At 43.2% G+C, this 20970-nt stretch overlaps 3 protein-coding genes across 5 annotated transcripts in view; 1 reads left to right on the top strand and 2 right to left on the bottom strand.

Annotated features, from left to right (window-relative positions):
* Nucleotides 1-20970, bottom strand: part of plpp5 (phospholipid phosphatase 5) — a 207390-nt gene that overhangs the window by 55256 nt on the left and 131164 nt on the right. The window lies entirely within an intron of this gene.
* On the top strand, nucleotides 353-4563 carry r3hcc1 (R3H domain and coiled-coil containing 1). Its single transcript, XM_023996924.2, has 8 exons — nucleotides 353-569; nucleotides 715-848; nucleotides 1081-1218; nucleotides 1474-2137; nucleotides 2553-2725; nucleotides 2956-3026; nucleotides 3233-3328; nucleotides 3488-4563. Exons 1-8 carry the CDS (start codon nucleotides 540-542, stop codon nucleotides 3598-3600), a joined length of 1419 nt encoding a protein of 472 aa, XP_023852692.1. The 5' UTR covers nucleotides 353-539; the 3' UTR covers nucleotides 3601-4563.
* Nucleotides 3780-20970, bottom strand: part of LOC111970270 (lysyl oxidase homolog 2A-like) — a 64972-nt gene continuing 47781 nt past the window's right edge. For both annotated transcript variants that reach the window (XM_023996922.2, XM_023996923.3), the window contains 8 exons: nucleotides 20009-20160; nucleotides 18168-18335; nucleotides 12340-12505; nucleotides 10819-11059; nucleotides 10390-10505; nucleotides 9971-10107; nucleotides 7976-8087; nucleotides 3780-4991 (listed from right to left, as the gene is read on the bottom strand). In XM_023996922.2, coding sequence (XP_023852690.1) covers nucleotides 4918-4991; nucleotides 7976-8087; nucleotides 9971-10107; nucleotides 10390-10505; nucleotides 10819-11059; nucleotides 12340-12505; nucleotides 18168-18335; nucleotides 20009-20160 — 1166 coding nt within the window. In that variant the 3' untranslated portion in view covers nucleotides 3780-4917. The remainder of the gene's footprint in view (nucleotides 4992-7975; nucleotides 8088-9970; nucleotides 10108-10389; nucleotides 10506-10818; nucleotides 11060-12339; nucleotides 12506-18167; nucleotides 18336-20008; nucleotides 20161-20970) is intronic.

Raw genomic sequence — 20970 nt, 5'->3', positions numbered from 1 at the left:
ATAGCTCACATTGCATAATATTTTTTATTTTTTTACTATATAACCAGTGATCACAGCTAGACAAACTGCAAATTAGTGAATAACATTTTTAATTGCAGTCAACAATATCCTACGATCAATGGAGTGAGTCATCGTTAGTTAGCAATAATGAAATAGTTTATGAATGCATTCTGCGCCTGTTCGCAAGGGGGCACAATTACACTGAGAAGGAACCTGCAATAATTATTCGGAAGGGGCTGGCTGCTTTTTCATCAAGCGTTGGGTGTGTGCTTTGGAATTATTTCAGAACTTTTTTTCTTGGTAATTTATTACTTGGGCATCTTTTTAACTGACAAACTAAAGGTTAGAACAAAATGTCTGTTTTATAATTGAAACGGCTTGATTGAAAAGCTTCTGTTCAGCATTTGCTAGCTAGCTAAGTTAGCTAGCTAAACTTAGCAACGGACCACTGTATGGGCCAGGGATCTCCAACCCTATTCTTGGAGCGCTGTCCTGTAGAGTGGACACATAATATTGGACAAAGCTACCGTCTTCTGTAAATGTGGGATTTAGCTGATAGGGAATTTAACGTAAGCCTGGAAATGTTTTCTTAAAGTGCTTGCTAGATGTAGGATTGGGTTGTTGTAACCACACTGAGGTGTATATATGAACGGTTGTCGCACTGAGTCAACTGCCTCCCCACCGTTCATCATGAAATATACTATTATTTTGCAGCTACAAAGTGCCAACATCGCCACCCTGGCGTTTCCTTGTTTTGATGGCTGTTATCTTCCCAAGCAAGAAAATGAATTTGTTCACACAGTCCTGCACGAACTGGATGCTTACCTACAGAGAGAGAAACAGAAAAGGTAAGCTGCCATTTCCTGCATTCTGTCACAAACATAAGTTGAGGGCTTGTCCATTTGTTTTTGTGGGACACATTCCCTGTCAATGCCATTTCACGTAAATGTGTATTAATTGCCAATGGCATTTAGCTAGGTGTCACAGATCATAATGTACCTACAGGTGATCAAAGTCTATCTGTGAGTTGATGTCACCCTAAATAAGCTTTGGCTTGAGTGTTGTCCCCTCCCTCCCCAGTGCCCTACTCTTCCCCCCTCTATCAAGCAGACTTCGCTACCTGATTCACAAAACCACTGAGAACCACCGTAACCTCGCCACCTTCTCCGTGGGGGAGGGCTGGAGCCGCAGGGTAGTTGTCTGCTACTCGCACCTCAGGTAGAGCACACACAAAGTCTTAAATTTAGTTCTACCTTGTTAAATAAGTCTTCTGACGGGAGTTCCTGGATAAACAGCTGGTAAATTCATATGCCATATTATCAGGTCACTGTACATTAAATTGATCCAAGTCTGGCTGCCAAAGTAGTTCTAAAGTAACTACATGGGGCATATAGGGGCATCTAAATGTGAATTATTGCCCATTTTTTCACAGCGTTACATGGTGACTTTAGTATAGTGTGTTATCTGTGCCAGGCTGGATCTGGGGGATGAAAGCAACACAGACAGTTTCTACAATGAGGCTCCTAGGAGAGGTATGGGGATGCAGAGCAGCAGAACGGACCTCCAGCCCAGACCCAAACCCCTGGCCCAGCGGAGCGGAGGTAACGCCAAACGCCCTGACAAGGCCATCTACGTCCCAAGGGCGGCTAGGGACAGGCAACGAGACAGTGGCAGTAATCTCCACGGACCACCAGCAGGGGTGGACCTCGATCTGCCCCTGCCCACTCTTAGCTTCACCTCCTCGGGATGCACCTCCACCTCAGAGTCCTGCTCCTGCCACTCCTCAGACACCACGGAGGGAACGCTGTCAGAAACGCAGGCCAACACCAACCAGGACAGTGTGCCTTCTAACACCACCACCTCTAGCGCTGGGCAGGAGGATGACTTCATTCGCTTCTCAGCAGAGGAGCCCTGCCCCCGCCCCCCCGCCTGGGACCAGACTGTGTCTTACTTCATGGCCCTAACCATGGAGGACCAGACTAGGGAAGCCCAGGAGGAGGAGGAACATGTAGCGGAGGAGGTGCTGACAGAGGAGTCGTCTGTAGGCAGTAGCATCGTGACCTCCCACCAACACCATGCCTCTGATACAACACCAGCCAAGGATGCTGCTAGCGATGCTGCTGATTTTAGCCAAGAGGTACAGTGTGGTGAAGTTCAGACTAATTCCATGACAATGGACTGGGGGGGGGTTGATCTATGGGGATTATATAATTTTTGTTAATTTCTTCAAAAGACTTCAGTTATGAGATGTAACATTTTTGGTTTTGTAAATCCTTTTGAAAATGGAACAAAAATTTCTGTGACATTATGGATTGTCCTCAAGTTAAATAGACTATATAGTTTTAGGTGTAGGCCAGCCTTTTGGTTCTATAGTGTGAATCAGGCATCCGTTTGAAAGGGAATGAGGCGTTATGTTACACTGGGGTGGGGGGTGTCCACAGTTCTTACTGTATAGGCTATATTTCACATTTTGTATATGTAAAAGGATTACTGAGAAACACTTATTTGGGATAGGTTGTTATATCTCAATAACTGGCTGAATTTCTCGTCAGATCAAGGCCCACTTGACAGAGACTGACGTGGCCATCGAACACGCCCACAACGACTACTCTTGTTTCGAGAACGTGTGGATCAACCAGGACGAATTTGCCCACGTCATTGAGATCTACGACTTCCCGGCCATGTTCAAAACAGGCGACCTGCTGGATGCCTTTGCAGACTACAGGTAAAAGCCTCAAGAGTAGGGTGATGTTTCCCCGAGACGCTGATCTTGGATCAGTTTTTTAAAAATTCAACTGATGGTTAGGATTGGGGAGGGGAAGCTGATCGTAGATCTGTACCTAGGGGAAACTTTGCCCCACAGCGCAGGTGCAAGCCTCCCCATGCCTCTCATTAAAGCCCACAGCACACTCATAAGGGCTGTCTAACTCTCCCAGTCTTGTCTCTGTCTTCCAGCGACGAAGGCATGAAAATTAAGTGGGTGGACAACACTCACGCCCTGGGCGTATTCTCCAGTCAATCTGCAGGTATGGTTTTTGAAAATATCTATTTTTTCATATTTTGAGGGATATTTAAGTCATTATTTAAGTCCAAGATGAGTCACGAGTTTCTTTTGGCACATTAGAAATTGGAGTTGGTTGTGTGACCTACTGGCCTAAGGTGAGGAGAAGTTGGTGTTCTTTCTTATGACATCAGAGATGAGTCTTTGAATCAACCCTGTGTTTGTGTTTAGCCCTCCATGCACTTTCCATTCGGCACCCTCTCCTGAAGACATGCACTCTGTCTGACGGGAGCAAGAAGGCCAAAGGGAAAGCCATAAGACGTGCCGGTATTGTCTTTGTTACCTCCATACAGTAGCACTAAGAAATTATTTAAATTAAGTGGTATCTTCTATTTGGGTAAATAATGTTTTCATTGTAAGTAACTATACGTTGGTGGTACCATACTATTTGCATGTTATCTCTTTATTCCATTCTGTATTTCCCAGAGTTTATCCAGCCGGTGAAGGAGAGGCCACGGACAGACTCTGCGGTGGCCCGCAGAATGGTATCCAGAGCCCTGGGAGTGCAGAGAGGTGGAACGCCCTCACAACGTTTCTGACCGCTACAGCAGGTGTGATGGCCTTTTAACGTAGACTCAAGAGATACAAAGTAAACCACAGTATTGGGATGACTAAACTACCGGGCCTCACTCTGCAATGTCTTTAGTTCACGTTGGTGCTTGTGATCACTGCATAGTGCAGAGTCTCAGTTTAAGAAATCAATACAAGAACATCATGGTTTGCTTGTTTCATTATTGTTTATTACAGAAAACATGCAAGCACAAAATGCTTTTCCACATTCAACTATATACAGTACAGGACAATCACCCATCTAGTAAAGAGCACCCTTGTCAAATGAAGGGCAGAATCATTAATTTTCACATGTCATTCATGACGTTATACAAATGAGAAAACAAACCGATTTCAGAGTCCCTGACAGTAATAATTTAATAAAATGTACTAAACTGAGCGAAATATGCTAAGACTAAAATGTATATTTATCTTAGGATGAAAGGTTTTAAATATGTTCCCAGATGTTATATATTAAGTGATGCAAGATATGTTAACTTGGGCAGAATCAGAACACAAATTGCATGAATAACTCACATTTTTACCTAAATCATGCATCCATGTTTGTGGGAGATTTGGACAAAAGCTTGAGTTGTGTGTACATTTTAAGTTAAGATTCTGCCTTAAATGCTCATTGCACCAGTTTTGATCATCAAAAACAAAGTGGTAGCTGTATGGTTGTAATAATATTGTCTTATCCTTAGTGAATACTGTACAGGAAAACATGGGTTCTTCCTATTAATATTTACAATGGCTTGCTACCACATTGTCACAGACTGGCATGAAACTGCACTAAATTGACAAATGATTCCTCATTTATTTCATCAGTAAAAATAATTATATATATTCCCAATGGAGGCAAGACTTCTGCTACTTTCCCACCTACTTCATAGTTGCATAAATTCCTGCTCAACACTTTTTGAAAAAAAGAGAAAAAAATGTCTCGAAGTGCAGCACGTGTCAAAAACAATTATTTTCTCCTTATGGTGGACCAAAAAGGTTAGATACAGATTTGATAGTACCAGCACTCCGCTGTACATGTTAAGGAAATTAGTGAGATCAGTAAAGACCGGTGCTTTGTCAAGCTGGATCTTTAAAACAGGTTTTTCTTTGTCTGAAATGTCCTTATATCAAATGTTGGTATTGAGGTGAGAAAGGCTTTTACATTTTCATCCAGCACCAATAGGGAGGGAACACAGTACAGCTCTCCCTCTAGTGGTTGATAATGTCACAAGTCTTGCTGGTCATTCTCATCAGTTTCGCGAAATAAAATGTTCCTCCCGATCTTTCTATTGAGTCCATCCACTCTACCTGTGTCCCAGCTGGTTATTCAAGAGACCAGGGAAAGAGGATTCCTTTGACTCAGAACTCACTGAGCCACCTGAAGAGGAGAGACGAATGGGGCACATGAAGAACTGCACTCATTCAATCGTGGTCACAGTTGGATAGCACCATATAATTACGATTGAAAAAATATATATGAAGCCTTCTCTCTCTTTGAACTGATTGTTTTCATGATCTTTTACAGGAATGTCAGGCTACAACTTGGCTACATGACTATAGATGTCCTTGCTACTTAAATAACTGGCAGACCATTGCTGTCCTATGAATTGTTCCCCTTCTCAAGTTCCCATTGTTTATTGTTGATGCCAGTGTAGCACTCAAGTGTGTGATTAACACTATAGGGCCGACCCAAACCATACTATGCTGGCTTGGATATTTTCTTTTCACATTGTATTTTCTATCATGGTTCCAACAACTATATGGTGGGTGGATGTGTAATAAGGCTGGCGAGGTACAGCTCGGGTTGGCTCCTTTTGGTCCTGTAGTGTGAATCAGGCATCAGTTTTAAAGGGAATGGGGCGTTGCATTACTCTGTGCGGTTTGGGGTGTCGACAAGTCTTACTGTATTTTAACTTCGTAATTTATTATAACCCAAACACTTAACAGATCATTTTAGCTTACCCTGGTTGCATCCATACGTAGATGGATAAAGTTGATAAACGGGTTGTATAATTCCTATTATAAACTGGATGGTGTGAGCCCTGAATGCTGATTGGCTGAAAGACCGTATACCACGGGTATACAAAACATTTACTTTTACTGCTCTAATTATGTTGGTAACCAGTTTATAATTGCAATAAGGCACCTCTGGGGCTTGTGGTATATGGCCAATATACCACGGCTAACGGCTGTATCCAGGCACTCCGCGTTGCCTCATGCGTATGAACAGCCCTCAGCTGTGGTATATTGGCCATATACAGATGTAATTACAACATCGACGCAACTATTCAGGATCGCCATGTTGCGTAATTAATAAAATGGTTGATTTGTAATGCTAAAAACTCAAACATTTTCTGAAACATTCAAGCTGAATGATAAAATGTTACTTGTTTATAATTATGTTCATAAGCATTTTCCAGGGGGATTTAAATAAAATAGAATGCGATTATTATATAGAGTTCTGTTATATGCCATTGTTTTTTTTTAATGGAATACAGTACCAGTCAAAAGTTTGGCCTCACCTACTCATTCAAGGGTTTTTCTTTATTTTTACTATTTTCTACATTGTAGAATAATAGTGAAGACATCAAAACTATTAAATAACACATATGGAATCATGTAGTAACCMAAAAAGTTAAATCAAAATGTATTTTATGAGATTCTTCAAAGTAGCCACCCTTTGCCTTGATGACAGCTTTGCACACACTTGGCATTCTCTCAACCAGCATCACCTGAAATGCTTTTCCAACAGTTCTTGAAGGAGTTCCCACATATGCTAAGCACTTGTTGGCTGCTTTTCCTTCACTCTGCAGTCTTACTCATCCCAAACCATCTCAATTGGGTTGAGGTCGGGTGATTGTGGAGGACAGGTTATCTGATGCAGCACTCCATCACTGTCCTTCTTGGTCAAATAGCCCTTACACAGCCTGGAAGGGTGTTGTGTCATTGTCTGTTGAAAAACAAATGATAGTCCCACTAAGCGCAAACCAGATGGGATGGTGTATCGCTGCAGAATGCTGTGGTAGCCATGCTGGTTAAGTGTGCCTTGAATTATAAATAAATCACTGACAGTGTCACCAGCAAAGCACCATCACACCACCTCCATGCATCACGGTGAGAACCACACATATGAAGATTATCCATTCACCTACTCTCTCTCACAAAGACATGGCAGTTGGAAACAAAAATCTCAAATTTGGACTCAAATGACAGATTTCCATCAGTCTAATGTCCATTGCTCGTGTTTCTTTGACCAAGCAAGTCTCTTCTTATTGGTGTGGTTTCTTTGCAGCAATTCGACCATGACAGCCTGATTCACGCAGTCTCCTCTGAACAGTTGATGTGTCTGTTACTTGAACTCTGAAGCATTTATTTGGGCTGCAATCTGAGGTGCAGTTAACTCTAAAGAACTTATCCTCTGCAGCAGAGGTAACTCTGGGTCTTCCTTTCCTGTGGCGGTCCTCATGAGAGCCAGTTTCATCATAGCGCTTGATGGTTTTTGCCACTGCACTTGAAGTTCTTGAAATGTTCCAGATTGACTGACCTTCATGTCTTAAAGTAATGAACTGTTGTTTCTCTGTGCTTATTTGAGCTGTTCTTGCCATAATATGGGCTATCTTCTGTACACCACCCCTGCCTTGTCACAACAAAAATGATTGGCTTAAATGCATTAAGGAAAGAAATTCAACAAATTAACTTTTAACCAAGGCACACCTGTTAATTTAAATGCATTCCAGGTAACTACCTCATGAAGCTGCTTTAGAGAATGCCAAGAGTGTGCAAAGCTATCATCAAGGCAAAGGGTGGCTACTTCGTCAAATATAAAATATTTTGATTTGTTTAACACAGTTTTGGTTACTACATGATTCCATATGTGTAATTTCATAGTTTTGATGTCTTCACTGTTTTTCTACATTGTAGAAAATACTAAAAATAAAGAAAAACCTTGAAATGAGTAGGTGTCAACTTTTGACTGGGACTGTGTGTGTTTGTATTTTATTTTTTATTTTTTTTACTGACTATTGTAATGGCCAACATTACGATCCAGCAGAGGAAATTGGRAATCTGTCTCTCCAGTTTGTAAGACTAACCTTAAAGCACATGTGTTTGGGGACCATCCGTTGTGAATATGTTAGTATTATCAGTAAATTGTCTCATTAAAATGTTTTAGAATTTTGCAATTGCCWTTTCACCAATTTATTTACTAAATGAATGTAAGCCTCTTTGGAATGTGGTAATTTGTTATCCATAGAAAAAATGTCTTTGAACATGAAAAGTTCATTGAAAAGACATGTGAACATGAAAAGTTCACATTCAATACTGTTGTAGCCAGTAATCGCCACTGTTGTCATCCAGTCTCACCTATATGACAGTTGTACGTCCATATCCGGTGGCCATCATATCGACACCTGCACTTCATAATGTTGTTGGTGTAGTCGGACTCTGCCACCTCATAGTTGGGGTTGATTACAACCTGRGGAGAGAGACAATATAAACTCAGCAAAAAAAGAAACGTCCTCTCACTGTCAACTGTGTTTCTTTTCAGCAAACTTAACGTGTAAATATTTGTATGAACATAACAAGATTCAACAACTGTGACAAACTGAACAAGTTCCACAGACATGTGACTAACAGAAATGGAATAATGTGTCCCTGAACAAAGGGGGTCAAAAGTAACAGTATCTGGTGTGGCCACCAGCTGCATTAAGTTCTGCAGTGCATCTCCTCCTCATGAACTGCACCAGATTTGCCCGTTTTTGCTGTGAGATACCCAACTCTTCCACCAAGGCATCTGCAAGTTCCTGGACAATTCTGGGGGAAATGGACCTAGCCCTCACCCTCCGATCCAACAGGTCCCAGACGTGCTAAATGGGATTGAGATTCGGGCTCTTCGTTGGCCATGGCAGAACACTGATATTCCTGTCTTGCAGGAAATTACGCACAGAATGAGCTGTATGGCTGGTGACATTGTCATGCTGGATGGTCATGTCAGGATGAGCCTGCAGGAAGGGTACCACATGAGGGAGGAGGATGTCTTCCCTGTAAATCAAATCAAATTTGTTTTACAAATTTTTTGTAACGCACGGCGTTGAGATTGCCTGCAATCACAACAAGCTCAGTCCAATGATCCAGTGACACACCGCCCCAGACCATGTGACGGACCCACCACCTCCAAATCGATCCCGCTCCAGAGTACAGGCCTCAGTGTAACGCTCATTCCTTTGACGATAAACGCGAATTCGACCATCACCCCTGGTGAAACAAAACCGCGACTCGTCAGTGAAGTGCACTTTTTGCCAGTCCTGTCTGGTCCAGTGACGGTGGGTTTGTGCCCATAAGCGATGTTGTTGCCGGTGATGTCTTGGTGAGGACCTGCCTTACAACAGGCCTACAAGCCCTCAGTCCAGCCTCTCTCAGCCTATTGCGGACAGTCTGAGCACTGATGGAGGGATTATGCGTTCCTGGTGTAACTCGGGCAGTTGTTGTTGCCATSCTGTACYTGTCCCGCAGGTGTGATGTTCGGATGTACYGATCCTGTGCAGGTGTTGTTACACGTGGTCTGCCACTGCGAGGACRATCAGCTGTCCGTCCTGTCTCCCTGTAGCGCTGTCTTAGGCGTCTCACAGTACGGACATTGCAATTTATTGCCCTGGCCACATCTGCAGTCCTCATGCCTCCTTGCAGCATGCCTAAGGGACGTTCACGCAGATGAGCAGGGACCCTGGGCATCTTTCTTTTGGTGTTTTTCAGAGTCGGTAGAAAGGCCTCTTTAGTGTCCTAAGTTTTCATAACTGGGACCTTAATTGAATACCGTCTGTAAGCTGTTCGTGTCTTAACGACCGTTCCACAGGTGCATGTTCATTAATTATTTGTGGTTCATTGAACAAGAATGGGAAACAGTGTTTAAACCCTTTACAATGAAGATCTGTTAATTTTGGGGGATTTTTAACAATTATCTTTGAAAGACGGGGTCCTGGAAAAGGGACGTTTCTTTTTTTGCTGAGTTTATTTATGATGTCATCAGATAACCCAGATACTCTTGCTAATACCAAAATAGCCATCTGTGTTGGCAGCAACTATTAGTGAAAATGCTGGGAAAGTGACAAGCTGAATGATTAAATGTGAATTCCATTGAAATTAATTGACTCCTGTTATCCCCATGGAACCAGAAGTGATTAGAAGAACTAACTACTCCCATTTTATTATAAGATTCTCATGTAAGACAAGCACCTTGCTCCTATTTCATATTTGGATGTATAGAATCACATGCCTATTGTAATATAGTTGTTATTTTCAATTAAAACTGGGGGGGAAACAAAAGTTTTGAAACAATAAAAAATAAATTAAGATTCTCACCTGGAAGATGTAGTCTCCTGGAACGACGTCTGTCACGTCTATCCACTGACAGTCGATGTCGTGTCTGTATGTATCCCAGCAGCCAACAGTGATGCCCTGCTGCCCGAAGTTAGCACACTCGTACCTCTTCTCAATACCTGCCCGGCCAGAGATAACAGTGAAGAGTGTTAGATCGGAGAGAACAGTGAATAGCGTTAGATCGACCTACAGTAACACTCTTCACTGTTGTCTCGTCTCCGACCTACAGTAACACATTTCACTGGTATCTCCGGAGATAACAGTGAAGTGTTATTGTAGGTCGGAGACAACAGTGAAGAGTGTTAGAGCAGAGAATCAGGAACGTATTAGAGGTTTGTCGTGATATGAATCATTTGTTTTACACAAAGCCTTTTTACCCCTTTCACATTAAAGCTCTTTACCCTCTTCACATTGGGTGTCCTCCAGACAGAAACTGGCCTTGTGTCCCTCTGCTACCTTGGTGCCATTGAGGCTCAGCAGGTCATAGTGGGTGAACACCTCCATGCTGTGGTAGTGTCTGGACCGGGAGATAGACAGTCAATCATGTTCATCATCACCACCCTCATCATCATAACCAGCCTCTGTACAACCACAGCAGGCACTGCCTCAAGATGACCACAAATGTATGATCTCAAAAGACTGCGAAAATGACATCCTCCAAAGGACTTTTATTCCAGCACTGTGATTGTTCTCAACTCATGTAACACTCACAAAGAGTTCCTGCTCATGATGCTTGTTTGCATGCTATTGTCCAGCCCCCTTTATCATAGTTTCCACTACTTAACTAAATTACTAAACTGAAGGACCAAAGAATTCATCCTCCACTTTACCTGTGGCAGTCGTGCCAGACCCAGGAGTTGTGTGCAGCCCTGGGGCGGAAGTCGGACTGTCCGTTGTTGTGGATTTGGGAGGAGAAGCGCATCAGGCGACGGTAGGAGGAGGGTGTGGCGATGGCAGCGCTGCTGGACAGACAGTGCTCCTCGTTGGCACACTGCAGTATGTACATTGGCCGGTCCTCCAGGTATGTGGTGTGTTCCACCACCTGAGCGTTGAGAACCAAGTCTGGGGCCGCTGCATGCCAGGGCAGGAGAGGTTATTTAAAATAAAATAAAATGTATCACTTTGGTACATTGTTCAGATGTAAATGGTATATAACTGATAACACGTGTAATTCCCTTATCTTAAGAACATTTAATTGTTCATTCATTGGGGTTTCACACATCTTTCACCCCGGAGTAATTCATGAAAAATCAAAAAAAGTTTATCATGAAATACAATGAGAACGTTTAGTGTAGTCACTAATACACCATTTAGTCATTTTAACTACCATTTAATCTAATAGCAAAAAATACAAGATACACATTTGTATCCAATGTCAGGTTGTGAGCATGTTGAGAAACATGTCAGTCTTAAGGTTTCATTATCCTTACACAATACATAAGTAGGATAAATCATAACAAATAGGGATATTTTCAAGTTGTTGGCTAGTGTAAAAACGTAGCACAGTGTTGTATGCCATTCTGCCCCATGCAACATTGTACAAGATCACCTTTTCTACGTGACTAGTCAACTGGTACACTATTGCCTCTGCTTGAAATTCAGCAGCTTAGTGTATCAATGAAATTCAGATAATGAGTGGAATATATTTAAGCAATAAGGCCTGAGGGGGTGTGGTATATACCACGGCTAAGGGCTGTTCTTAGGCATGACACACAGTGATGTGGAATGGTGATTTGATTGTTCATCATTACTAATCATCTAATGATTGCAGAGGTTGTATGTGTTGTGTGCCTGCAGTGGCGCCTTGAGTATTAGGGTTGAGGGTTGGTCAAGAGTTTTCAGGGTCTTAGGGCTCTATTCAATCAGATCTGCTTTAGTCGACATCCGCATAGTGGTTGTTTTGACGTGTCGGAGGTAGAACTGCCAAATCCATAAGTGGCTCCTGGCATTATACCAAAAGCGGACACTGCCATTTGCTGCATGGAGGTGTATTAACAGAAATCCCATGCATCCTTGTTTACAAGTTGGAACACTGGAATGTGAGATGTAATCTACACCTTGATTAGACTGATAGAAACCCTCATTATTTTGTTTAATGATTTTACATTTTAGCATCATTATTTCTATATAGCCTACACTTTCTTGTTCTGAACTTCTAACGTGAGTGGGCCGGGTGTGGCTTCGTGACAATAATCACGAGCAACTTCTCACCAATTTTACGGCTCCAACGCGGTTCTACCTCAGACACCGCCAAAACATCCGCTATGCGGGTGTCTGCCATCGCCGGTTAACTCTTGATCTGATTGAATCTAGACCTGAATTACAGACAGTAGTTATCATCAGTGACTTACACTCGGAGCAGGATACACCAGCAGCGAAGCGCCCTCCCCCTTGAGGGCAGTGGAGGTGTTTCCCGTGATGGAGGCATTGGGCCAAGGTCATCTCCGTTCCTGAGCACCTGACCCCGCTCATCACCACATCATCAGCCCTCACGTCTCCCGGCCAGTACCACGTCTCCTGGTAGGGAGAAATAACACCACACAGGCAAACTCATCAAACATAGGCCCAGCTTCCATTCTCTAAACTCAAGAGGAGAAACTGTAAGTCATTTTACAACAAGAGGTTTCCCTATCTACATTTCCATCAATTTAAGTCATGGACCTGCATAGCTATAGGGCGGCAGGTAGCCTAGCGGTTAGAGCGCAGTATCCGAATGGTCGCTGGTTAAGATGGCGCCGAAGAGGATGTCTGACGTTTTACATGCCCCTAACCAATTGTGCTATTTTGTTAGTTTTTTTGTGTTGTTCGTAACTTATTTTTTCACTTATTTTGTTGTGTTGCTGCTACCGTCTCTTATGACAGAAAATAACTTTTGGACCTAAGAACATCACCACGAACTAGAAGCTTTTTCCTTGAACAAGTCTGACGAGAAGGATATACTGCTCTCCCGGGAACAGGCCCAGATCCTCGCCATTTGCGTGAAGAAAAGACGGCGGAAAAGAGGACACAGATCGGGCTGCCTTCTGAGAGAATCCGTAGGCGAGCGAGTAAACTCCCACTGCCATCCATTCTACTTGCAATCATTGGAAAATAAAATGAATGACCTACGATTGCGATTATCCTACCAACGGGACATTAAGAACTATAATATCTTATGTTTCACCGAGTCGTGGCTGAATGACGACACGGATAATATAGAGCTGGCGGAATTTTCCATGCACCGACAGAACAGAGAAGCTACGTCTGGTAAGACGAGGGGTGGCGGTGTGTGTGTCTTTTTGTCAATAACAGCTGGTGAGTAATGTCTAATATTAAAGAGGTCTCGAAGTACCTTATGATAAGCTGTAGACCACACTATCTACCATTATTTGTAGCCATCTATTTACCACCACAGACCGATGCTGGCACTAAGACCGCACTCAACCAACTCTATAAGGCTCTACTCTACTCAGCAAACTAGATTCAGTTTATCATAGTGCCATCTGTTTTGTTACTAAAACACCTTATACCACCCACCACTGCGACCTGTATGCTCTAGTCGGCTGGCCCTCGCTACATATTCGTCGCCAGACCCACTGGCTCCAGGTCATCTATAAGTCCATGCTAGGTAAAGCTCTGCCTTATCTCAGTTCACTGGTCACGATAACAACACCCACCCGTAGCACGCGCTCCAGCAGGTATATCTCACTGATCATCCCAAAAGCCAACACCTCATTTGGCCGCCTTTCCTTCCAGTTCTCTGCTGCCTGTGACTGGAACGAATTGCAAAAATTGCTGAAGTTGGAGACTTTTATTTCCCTCACCAACTTTAAACATCTGCTATCTGAGCAGCTAACCGATCGCTGCAGCTGTACATAGTCCATCTGTAAACAGCCCACCCAATTTACCTACCTCATCCCCTTACTGTTTTTATTTATTTACTTTTCTGCTCTTTTGCACAGCAGTATCTCTACTTGCACATGATCATCTGATGATTTATCACTCCAGTGTTAATCTGCTAAATTGCCATTATTCGCTCCTATGGCCTATTTATTGCCTACCTCCTCATGCCTTTTGCACACAATGTATATAGACTCATTTTTTCCCCTACTGTGTTATTGACTTTTATTGTTTATTGTTTACTCCATGTGTAACTCTGTGTTGTTGTCTGTTCACACTGCTATGCTTTATCTTGGCCAGGTCACAGTTGTAAATGAGAACTTGTTCTCAACTAGCCTACCTGGTTAAATAAAGGTGAAATAAAAATGTTCTTTTAAAAGGCCATAAGCAAACAAGAAAATGCTCACCCAGAAGCGGCGCTCCTAATGGCCGGGGACTTTGATGCAGGCAAACTTATATCAGTTTTACCAAATTTTTACCAGGATGTCCCGAGCAACCAGAGGAAAAAAACCTCTAGACCACCTTTACTTCACACACAAAGAAGCATACAAAGCTCTCCCCCACCCTCCATTTGGCAAATCTGACCATAATTCTATCCTCCTGATTCCTGCTTTCAAGCTAAAACTAAATAGCGGATGCTACGCTACAGGACTGTTTTGCTAGCACAGACTGGAATATGTTCCGGGATTCATCCAATGGCATTGGATCGCCAGCAGCATACCACCCTGCATACCACTGCTGGCTTGCTTCTGAAGCTAAGCAGGGTTGGTCCTGGTCAGTCCCTGGATGGGAGACCAGGTGCTGCTGGAAGTGGTGTTGGAGGGCCAGTAGGAGGCACTCTTTCCTCTGGTCTAAACAAAGATCCCAATGCCCCAGGGCAGTGATTGGGGACACTGCTCTGTGTAGGGTGCCGTCTTTCGGATGGGACGTTAAACGGGTGTCCTGACTCTCTGAGGTCATTAAAGATCCCATGGCACTTATCGTAAGAGTAGGGGTGTTAACCCCGGTGTCCTGGCTAAATTCCCAATCTGGCCCTCAACCATCACGGTCACCTAATAATCCCCAGTTTACAATTGGCTCATTCATCCCCCTCCTCTCCCCTGTAACTATTCCCCAGGTCGTTGCTGCAAATGAGAACGTGTTCTCAGTCAACTTACCTGGTAAAATAACGGTAAAATAAAAAAATAAAAAAAATTGAGGAGTATACCACCTCAGTCATCGGCTTAATCAATAAGTGCATCGACGATGTCGTCCCCACAGTGACTGTACGTACATATCCCAACCAGAAGCCATGGATTACAGGCAACATCCGCATTCGAGCTAAAGGCTAGAGCTGCTGCTTTCAAGGAGCGGAACACTAATCCGGACGCCTATAAGAAATCCCTCTACGCCCTCAGACGAACCATCAAACAAGCAAAGCGTCAATACAGGATTGAATGCTACTACACCGGCTCTGACACTGGAAAGATGTGGCAGGGCTTGAAAACTATTACGGACTACAAAGGGAAACCCAGACGCGAGCTGCCCAGTGGCGCAAGCCTACCAGACGAGCGAAATGCCTTTCATGCTCGCTTCGAGGCAGGCAACATTGAAGCATGCACGAGAGCACCAGCTGTTGACTGTGTGATAACGCTCTCAGGAGCCGATATGAGCAAGACCTTTAAACAGGTCAACATACACAAAGCCGCGGGCCCAGATGGATTACCAAGACGTGTACTCAAAGCATGCGCGGAGCACCTGGCAAGTGTCTTCACAGACATTTTCAACCTCTGACTGAGTCTGTAATACCTACATGTTTCAAGCAGACCACCATAATCCCTGTGCCCAAGGACGCGAAGGTAACCTGCCTAAATGATTAGCGCCCCGTAGCACTCACGTCGGTAGCCATGAAGTGTTTTGAAAGGCTGGTCATGGCTCACATCAACAGCCGCCTCCCAGATACCCTAGACCCACTCCAATTTGCACACCACCCCAACAGATCCAACAGAGCCCTTTCCCACCTGGACAAAAGGAACACCTATGTGAGAATGCTGTTCATTGACCACAGCTCAGTGTTCAACACCATAGTGCCCACGGAGCTCATCACTAAGCTAAGGACCCTGGGACTAAACACCTCCCTCTGCAACTGGATCCTGGACTTCCTGACAGGCTGCCCCCAGGTGGTAAGGGTAGACAACAACACGTTTGCCACGCCGATCCTCAACACTGGGGCCCCTCAGGGGTGTGTACTTTGTCCCCTCCTGTACTCCCTGTTCGTCTGCGGGCCCAAACACGACTCCAACACCATCATTAAGTTTGCTGACGACACAACAGTGGTAGGCCTGATCACCGACAATTATGAGACAGCCTATAGGGAGGATGTCAGAGAACTGGCAGTGTGGTGCCAGGACAACAACCTCTCCCACAATGTGAGCAAGACAAAGGAGCTGATCATGAACTACAGGGAAAGGCGGGCCAAAGAGGCCCCCATTAACATCAACGGGACTGTAGTGGAGCGGGTCGAGAGTTTCAAGTCCCTTGGTGTCCACATCACCAACGAACTATCATGGTCCAAACACACCAAGACAGTCGTGAAGAGGGCACCACAAAACCTTTTCCCCCTCAGGAGACTGAAAAGATTTGGCATAGGTCTCCAGATCCTCAAAAAGTTCTACAGCTGCACTGTCGAGAGCATCCTGACCGGTTGCATCACCACCTGGTATGGCAACTGCTCAGCATCTGACTGTAAGGTGCTATGGAGGGTAGTGCGCACGGACCAGTACATCACTGGGGCCATGCTTCCTGCAATCCAGGACCTATATAATAGGCAGTGTCAGAGAAAAACTCATAAAATTGTATGGCAAGCGGTACCGGAGCGCCAAGTCTAGGACTAAAAGGCTCCTTAACAGCTTCTACCCCAAGCCATAAGACTGCTGAACAATTAATCAAATGGCCACCAGACTATTACATTGACACCCCCCCCCCCCATTCTGATAGTTGTTGTCCAAAACTCCTTGAGAAGATAGACAAGATGTCATTGAGGAATGCAGGGGGGGTTCTATGGAATGGAGTTATAGACTTTGGTGTCATATTTTCTGTCTGTTCGGCTGCCTTAAACACACAGAAACACTTATTTCTGTGTGTCTGTCTGTTTGTCTTTGTCTGTCTGTGTGTCTGTTCTCGTGTGTGTGTGCTTTCTAGTACATTTAAAGCATCCCCAAACACATCATGGAAATTTTAAGTAGACTGCCATTAAGAGGCGGATTAGTACACAATAATCGAAGTCGCACTTAATCACACAATTACTCTGAGCTCTATMAGCCCAGTACAATTTCCACTCATTAAACTCTCCCTCCCATTAACCCAGTTCTTCCATGATTCATAAATACTTTCCAGACATTTAGCACCACTGCCAGTGGCATTCAGCACATGTTAATACACTACAAATGATTTAATGATGACAGACTCTCAAACAGTAGACTCGTCCGAATGCCAAGAAAAAATGAATGTATAAAGAATGCACATAGAGGTGGTGTTTCACACACCGTGGGACTAAAGATAGCTCTTGTATAACCCTTTAAACAACACAAATAATCAAAATAACAACACTAATAGGGCTGGTACATCAGCAGAAAAGTGTATCTAGCCTATATAGGGATTGCTGATGGTGGTGGGCCAATGAAACTTCAAAGAGCGGGAACGGACTCCCCACCACCAAGTGTATACTGTTCACATACGCCACAGGCCTGTACATGTGAATGTTTATGGTACCCAGGCTAACCTGTAGCCTCTCCTCACTCCATCCGCTCTGTCAGTGTGGAGACTATAAACTCTAAGGTCAGAGCCCCTTTTACTTTCCTAGTTTCCTTTAGTGAGCATCTCCAGCTGTTTATAGCTAAGTATATCAGACCCATATGGATATATGAAGTTTACTGGAGGTGATTATATGGCTCTGATGTATATAACTGAGGCCAACTTGAAACACAGTAGGACCAAATTAGGTAGTTTTATGAAGTAATAGCACCAGTGCTAGACGTGACTATTTCCCCAACATCCACACAAATAACACTGGGGTAAAAACCTATACTTACCTGTGAGTTCCCAATCACACAAAAGGTATAATTGACCCTTGATATTATTACATGTTGTCGATACTTACACAGAAACAGGAAACACAATGGTAATAGTTTTACTGTACAGGATTTCGAAATAATCATAAAAAAGATCTGAAATGAAATTGACCGTTTGTCAAAGAATGTTAGGCTTTTGATCATCTGRCTGACCAGCCAATGGGATGAGCGTTTGATGTGTGTAAACGCACCTGGAAGGCGTTGCTGGCGAACCCAAGGCCCAACTGCCTGCACACGACCGTGGCCTCCATGGTGCCCCAGCTATCACTACACACTGTGCCCCACACCAGCGAGTCATTCTTCTCCGCCAGCACCTCCACACGCCCCTCAAACGGGTTCCGCCCACCGCTCAGACGCAGCTGCAACACAGTAAAGGAGAGATTAGATGTTTATAAAGGCAGTCCCATTCTGCTCATATGTTTTGGGTTTATTGGACACGCCAGAGATAGAGAGGAAAGAAGGGAGGAGAGAGTGTGTTGAGATAGCAGTGGGCCGGATTGGAAACCATGCTTATGTGTTCTAGGGGCAGCGGCTTAGACCACTATACCAGGGGTCTAGCCCAGGGACTCCCGCACAGGCAAACCAGCGACAAAGGAGCCTTCATCATTTGTTAGCAAAACAATTTAAAATCACGTCTTATCAGCTGAATAACAATGGCAAGTAGAAGTAATCAACATTTTAAAATAAATAGACTTGGTAGACAGTTTCATTATTTTGACCTCCCCACAGTTCATTGAGAGAGGAAGTGTAAACTCTAACATAGTCTATTAGCTAGAAAGATATCTTGGCGGCGTAGAGAAAATATTGCTGTCATAAAGCACATTTTCGGCAATTCTACACATTTCCCCATTGAGCTGAGATAAATTGTTGCAGTTTTGAAGCTAATATCTAGCAATTCTACACAGTTTGGCATGGAGCTGAGAGATAATTTTGCAGTTTTAAAGCAAATTTCCTGCAATTCTATGCATTTCGCCATGGCTAATGCTGTTCCTCTGCTCAAATATAGTAAAATCAATGGGCATGTGCCCTGAATGCCCGTTTTTGGGGGGGATTTTCTCCCTGAATGTCTAGCTTTAATTTAATTATTAGTTTTCAAAAACGGTATTATCTAAAAATAAATATAGTTCAATATCTTTTATGCATGCTTTCTATCTTGTTTTAGTTGTTTACGTTGACACTGAAACTGTTTTTTCCATCCTGAAATGTACCACTTAGACGGCCTGCCTAAGAATTTTCTATACAGAAAAAAATCTGTAATTAGCTCCAATTACTGTAGAAGTTACAGATTTTTTTCCATATTAAACAGATCGTTTGAGATTTTGTCAATGAAGCCATTTATCTACTTCCCCAGAGTCGGATGAACAAGAACAGCTACCATGCTAACTCTTCCTTTAGACTTCCAGTCATTGTGCTAACGCTAGTTAGCATTAGCTTGTGAACTTCCTTTTTACTGGATGCAGAAACATAAAAATGCTATCCACGGTGGTATTCTGTTGCAGCTAGCAATATTCATGAAATACTTTTTTTCACATAAAATCCCCTAAGATATTTTTCAAAAATATTACAATAATACATTTGCGGACCCCCTGCAGTACCTCCGGACACCAGTAAAAATAAAACTGCACTAGATCACCTGCTAGGCCACAGATTGGATGTTTATTATGAGCCAAAAAAGACACTTGATTCAAAGAGGTAGCATATTCCATCATCTGTGTTGAGTATTCTGTTCTACTGAGAAAACAGAAAATATTTGTCATAAATTCTCTCTTTGGCTGTGAAATGCTATAAAACATGAAAGCATTTATTCTATTATGAAAATAGTTTGGCTAAAATGTGTAGTTGGCATCAATGATGGAATCGCAACAACTCTAAAGTTTGCACATCACAGATGACAAACAAACGTTCAGTGTATTTATTAATTTTCATTTGGCAACAGTTGGCAATAGACTTATATACAAGTTATATATGAGTAATACACAAGTACTATATGAGTAATACCAATGAGCGGTGGGCATTTACTAGGCCTACTCACTTTGTTCTGGAAGCCCATGGCAGGAACATTACATCTAACTGCAGCGTCCTCCTCATGACTGCAGCCCAGGGCATCTCTGTTGAAGTAACACTCTGTGAGGGACTTCTCAAAGCCAGAGCACTCCACCTCATTCATATGGACTGGGCCCATTCCTACAGAGGAGAGAAGACACACCTGGAGTCAGCTCCATCCCACTCTCTCAATCACATAATTAAATATGTATCTCTATGCTTTCAATACCCCAGGAGAAAGACAGAATGGAGATTCTCCATTGAAAGAGCTTTTTAGTTCAGGACTAGGCTTAATCTGTGTCTGGGAAACCAGCCCACTATGTTTAAATGCATGGCAATGATGTCTAACGGGTAGAATCACACTTTTAGGACAACTCTGCCCATTCGAGTATGGCTCTTGGGAACATTGAACTGTTCTCTCCAGAGGTGTGGACTCAAGTCACATGACTTGACAAATTTGATGACTTGAGACTCAACTTGATATTAAATAAAATAACTTGAGACTTGGAGCCTCAAGACTTGGGACTTGACTTAGATATTATCTGACCAGGTTTGTAATGTTTTGTCACTCATTTTGTGGCACAGAGTCTCCATGGATTACTCTCCACAAAGCCAGAGAGAGTAGCCGCAGCATGGGAAAGGGAAGGGAAAGGGGATACCTAGTCAATTGCACAACTGAATGATTTAAACCGAAATATGCCTTCCGAAATGTGTTACGGGTCTTGATTATTGACCAATGACTGTGCAAAGGGGATTAGTGACCAGAAAACACTTGCTTCCTTTTCTCCGGTTTTGCCTGACAAAAACAGATTAGGCCTACATTTATAATATCCACATAAAATACAGTTTAGAAAACTACTATGGAGGCATCTTTGCCAGAACAATTTGATTGGAGATTTGATTGATCATTTTCATATTTTCGGTGGCTACTGGCTGTATGTCTAAAGATAC

This window comes from Salvelinus sp. IW2-2015, linkage group LG11 (assembly GCF_002910315.2).
Source record: "Salvelinus sp. IW2-2015 linkage group LG11, ASM291031v2, whole genome shotgun sequence".
In the NCBI taxonomy this organism is placed as follows: domain Eukaryota; kingdom Metazoa; phylum Chordata; class Actinopteri; order Salmoniformes; family Salmonidae; genus Salvelinus; species Salvelinus sp. IW2-2015.
This window is presented reverse-complemented; position numbering and strand designations above follow the sequence as displayed.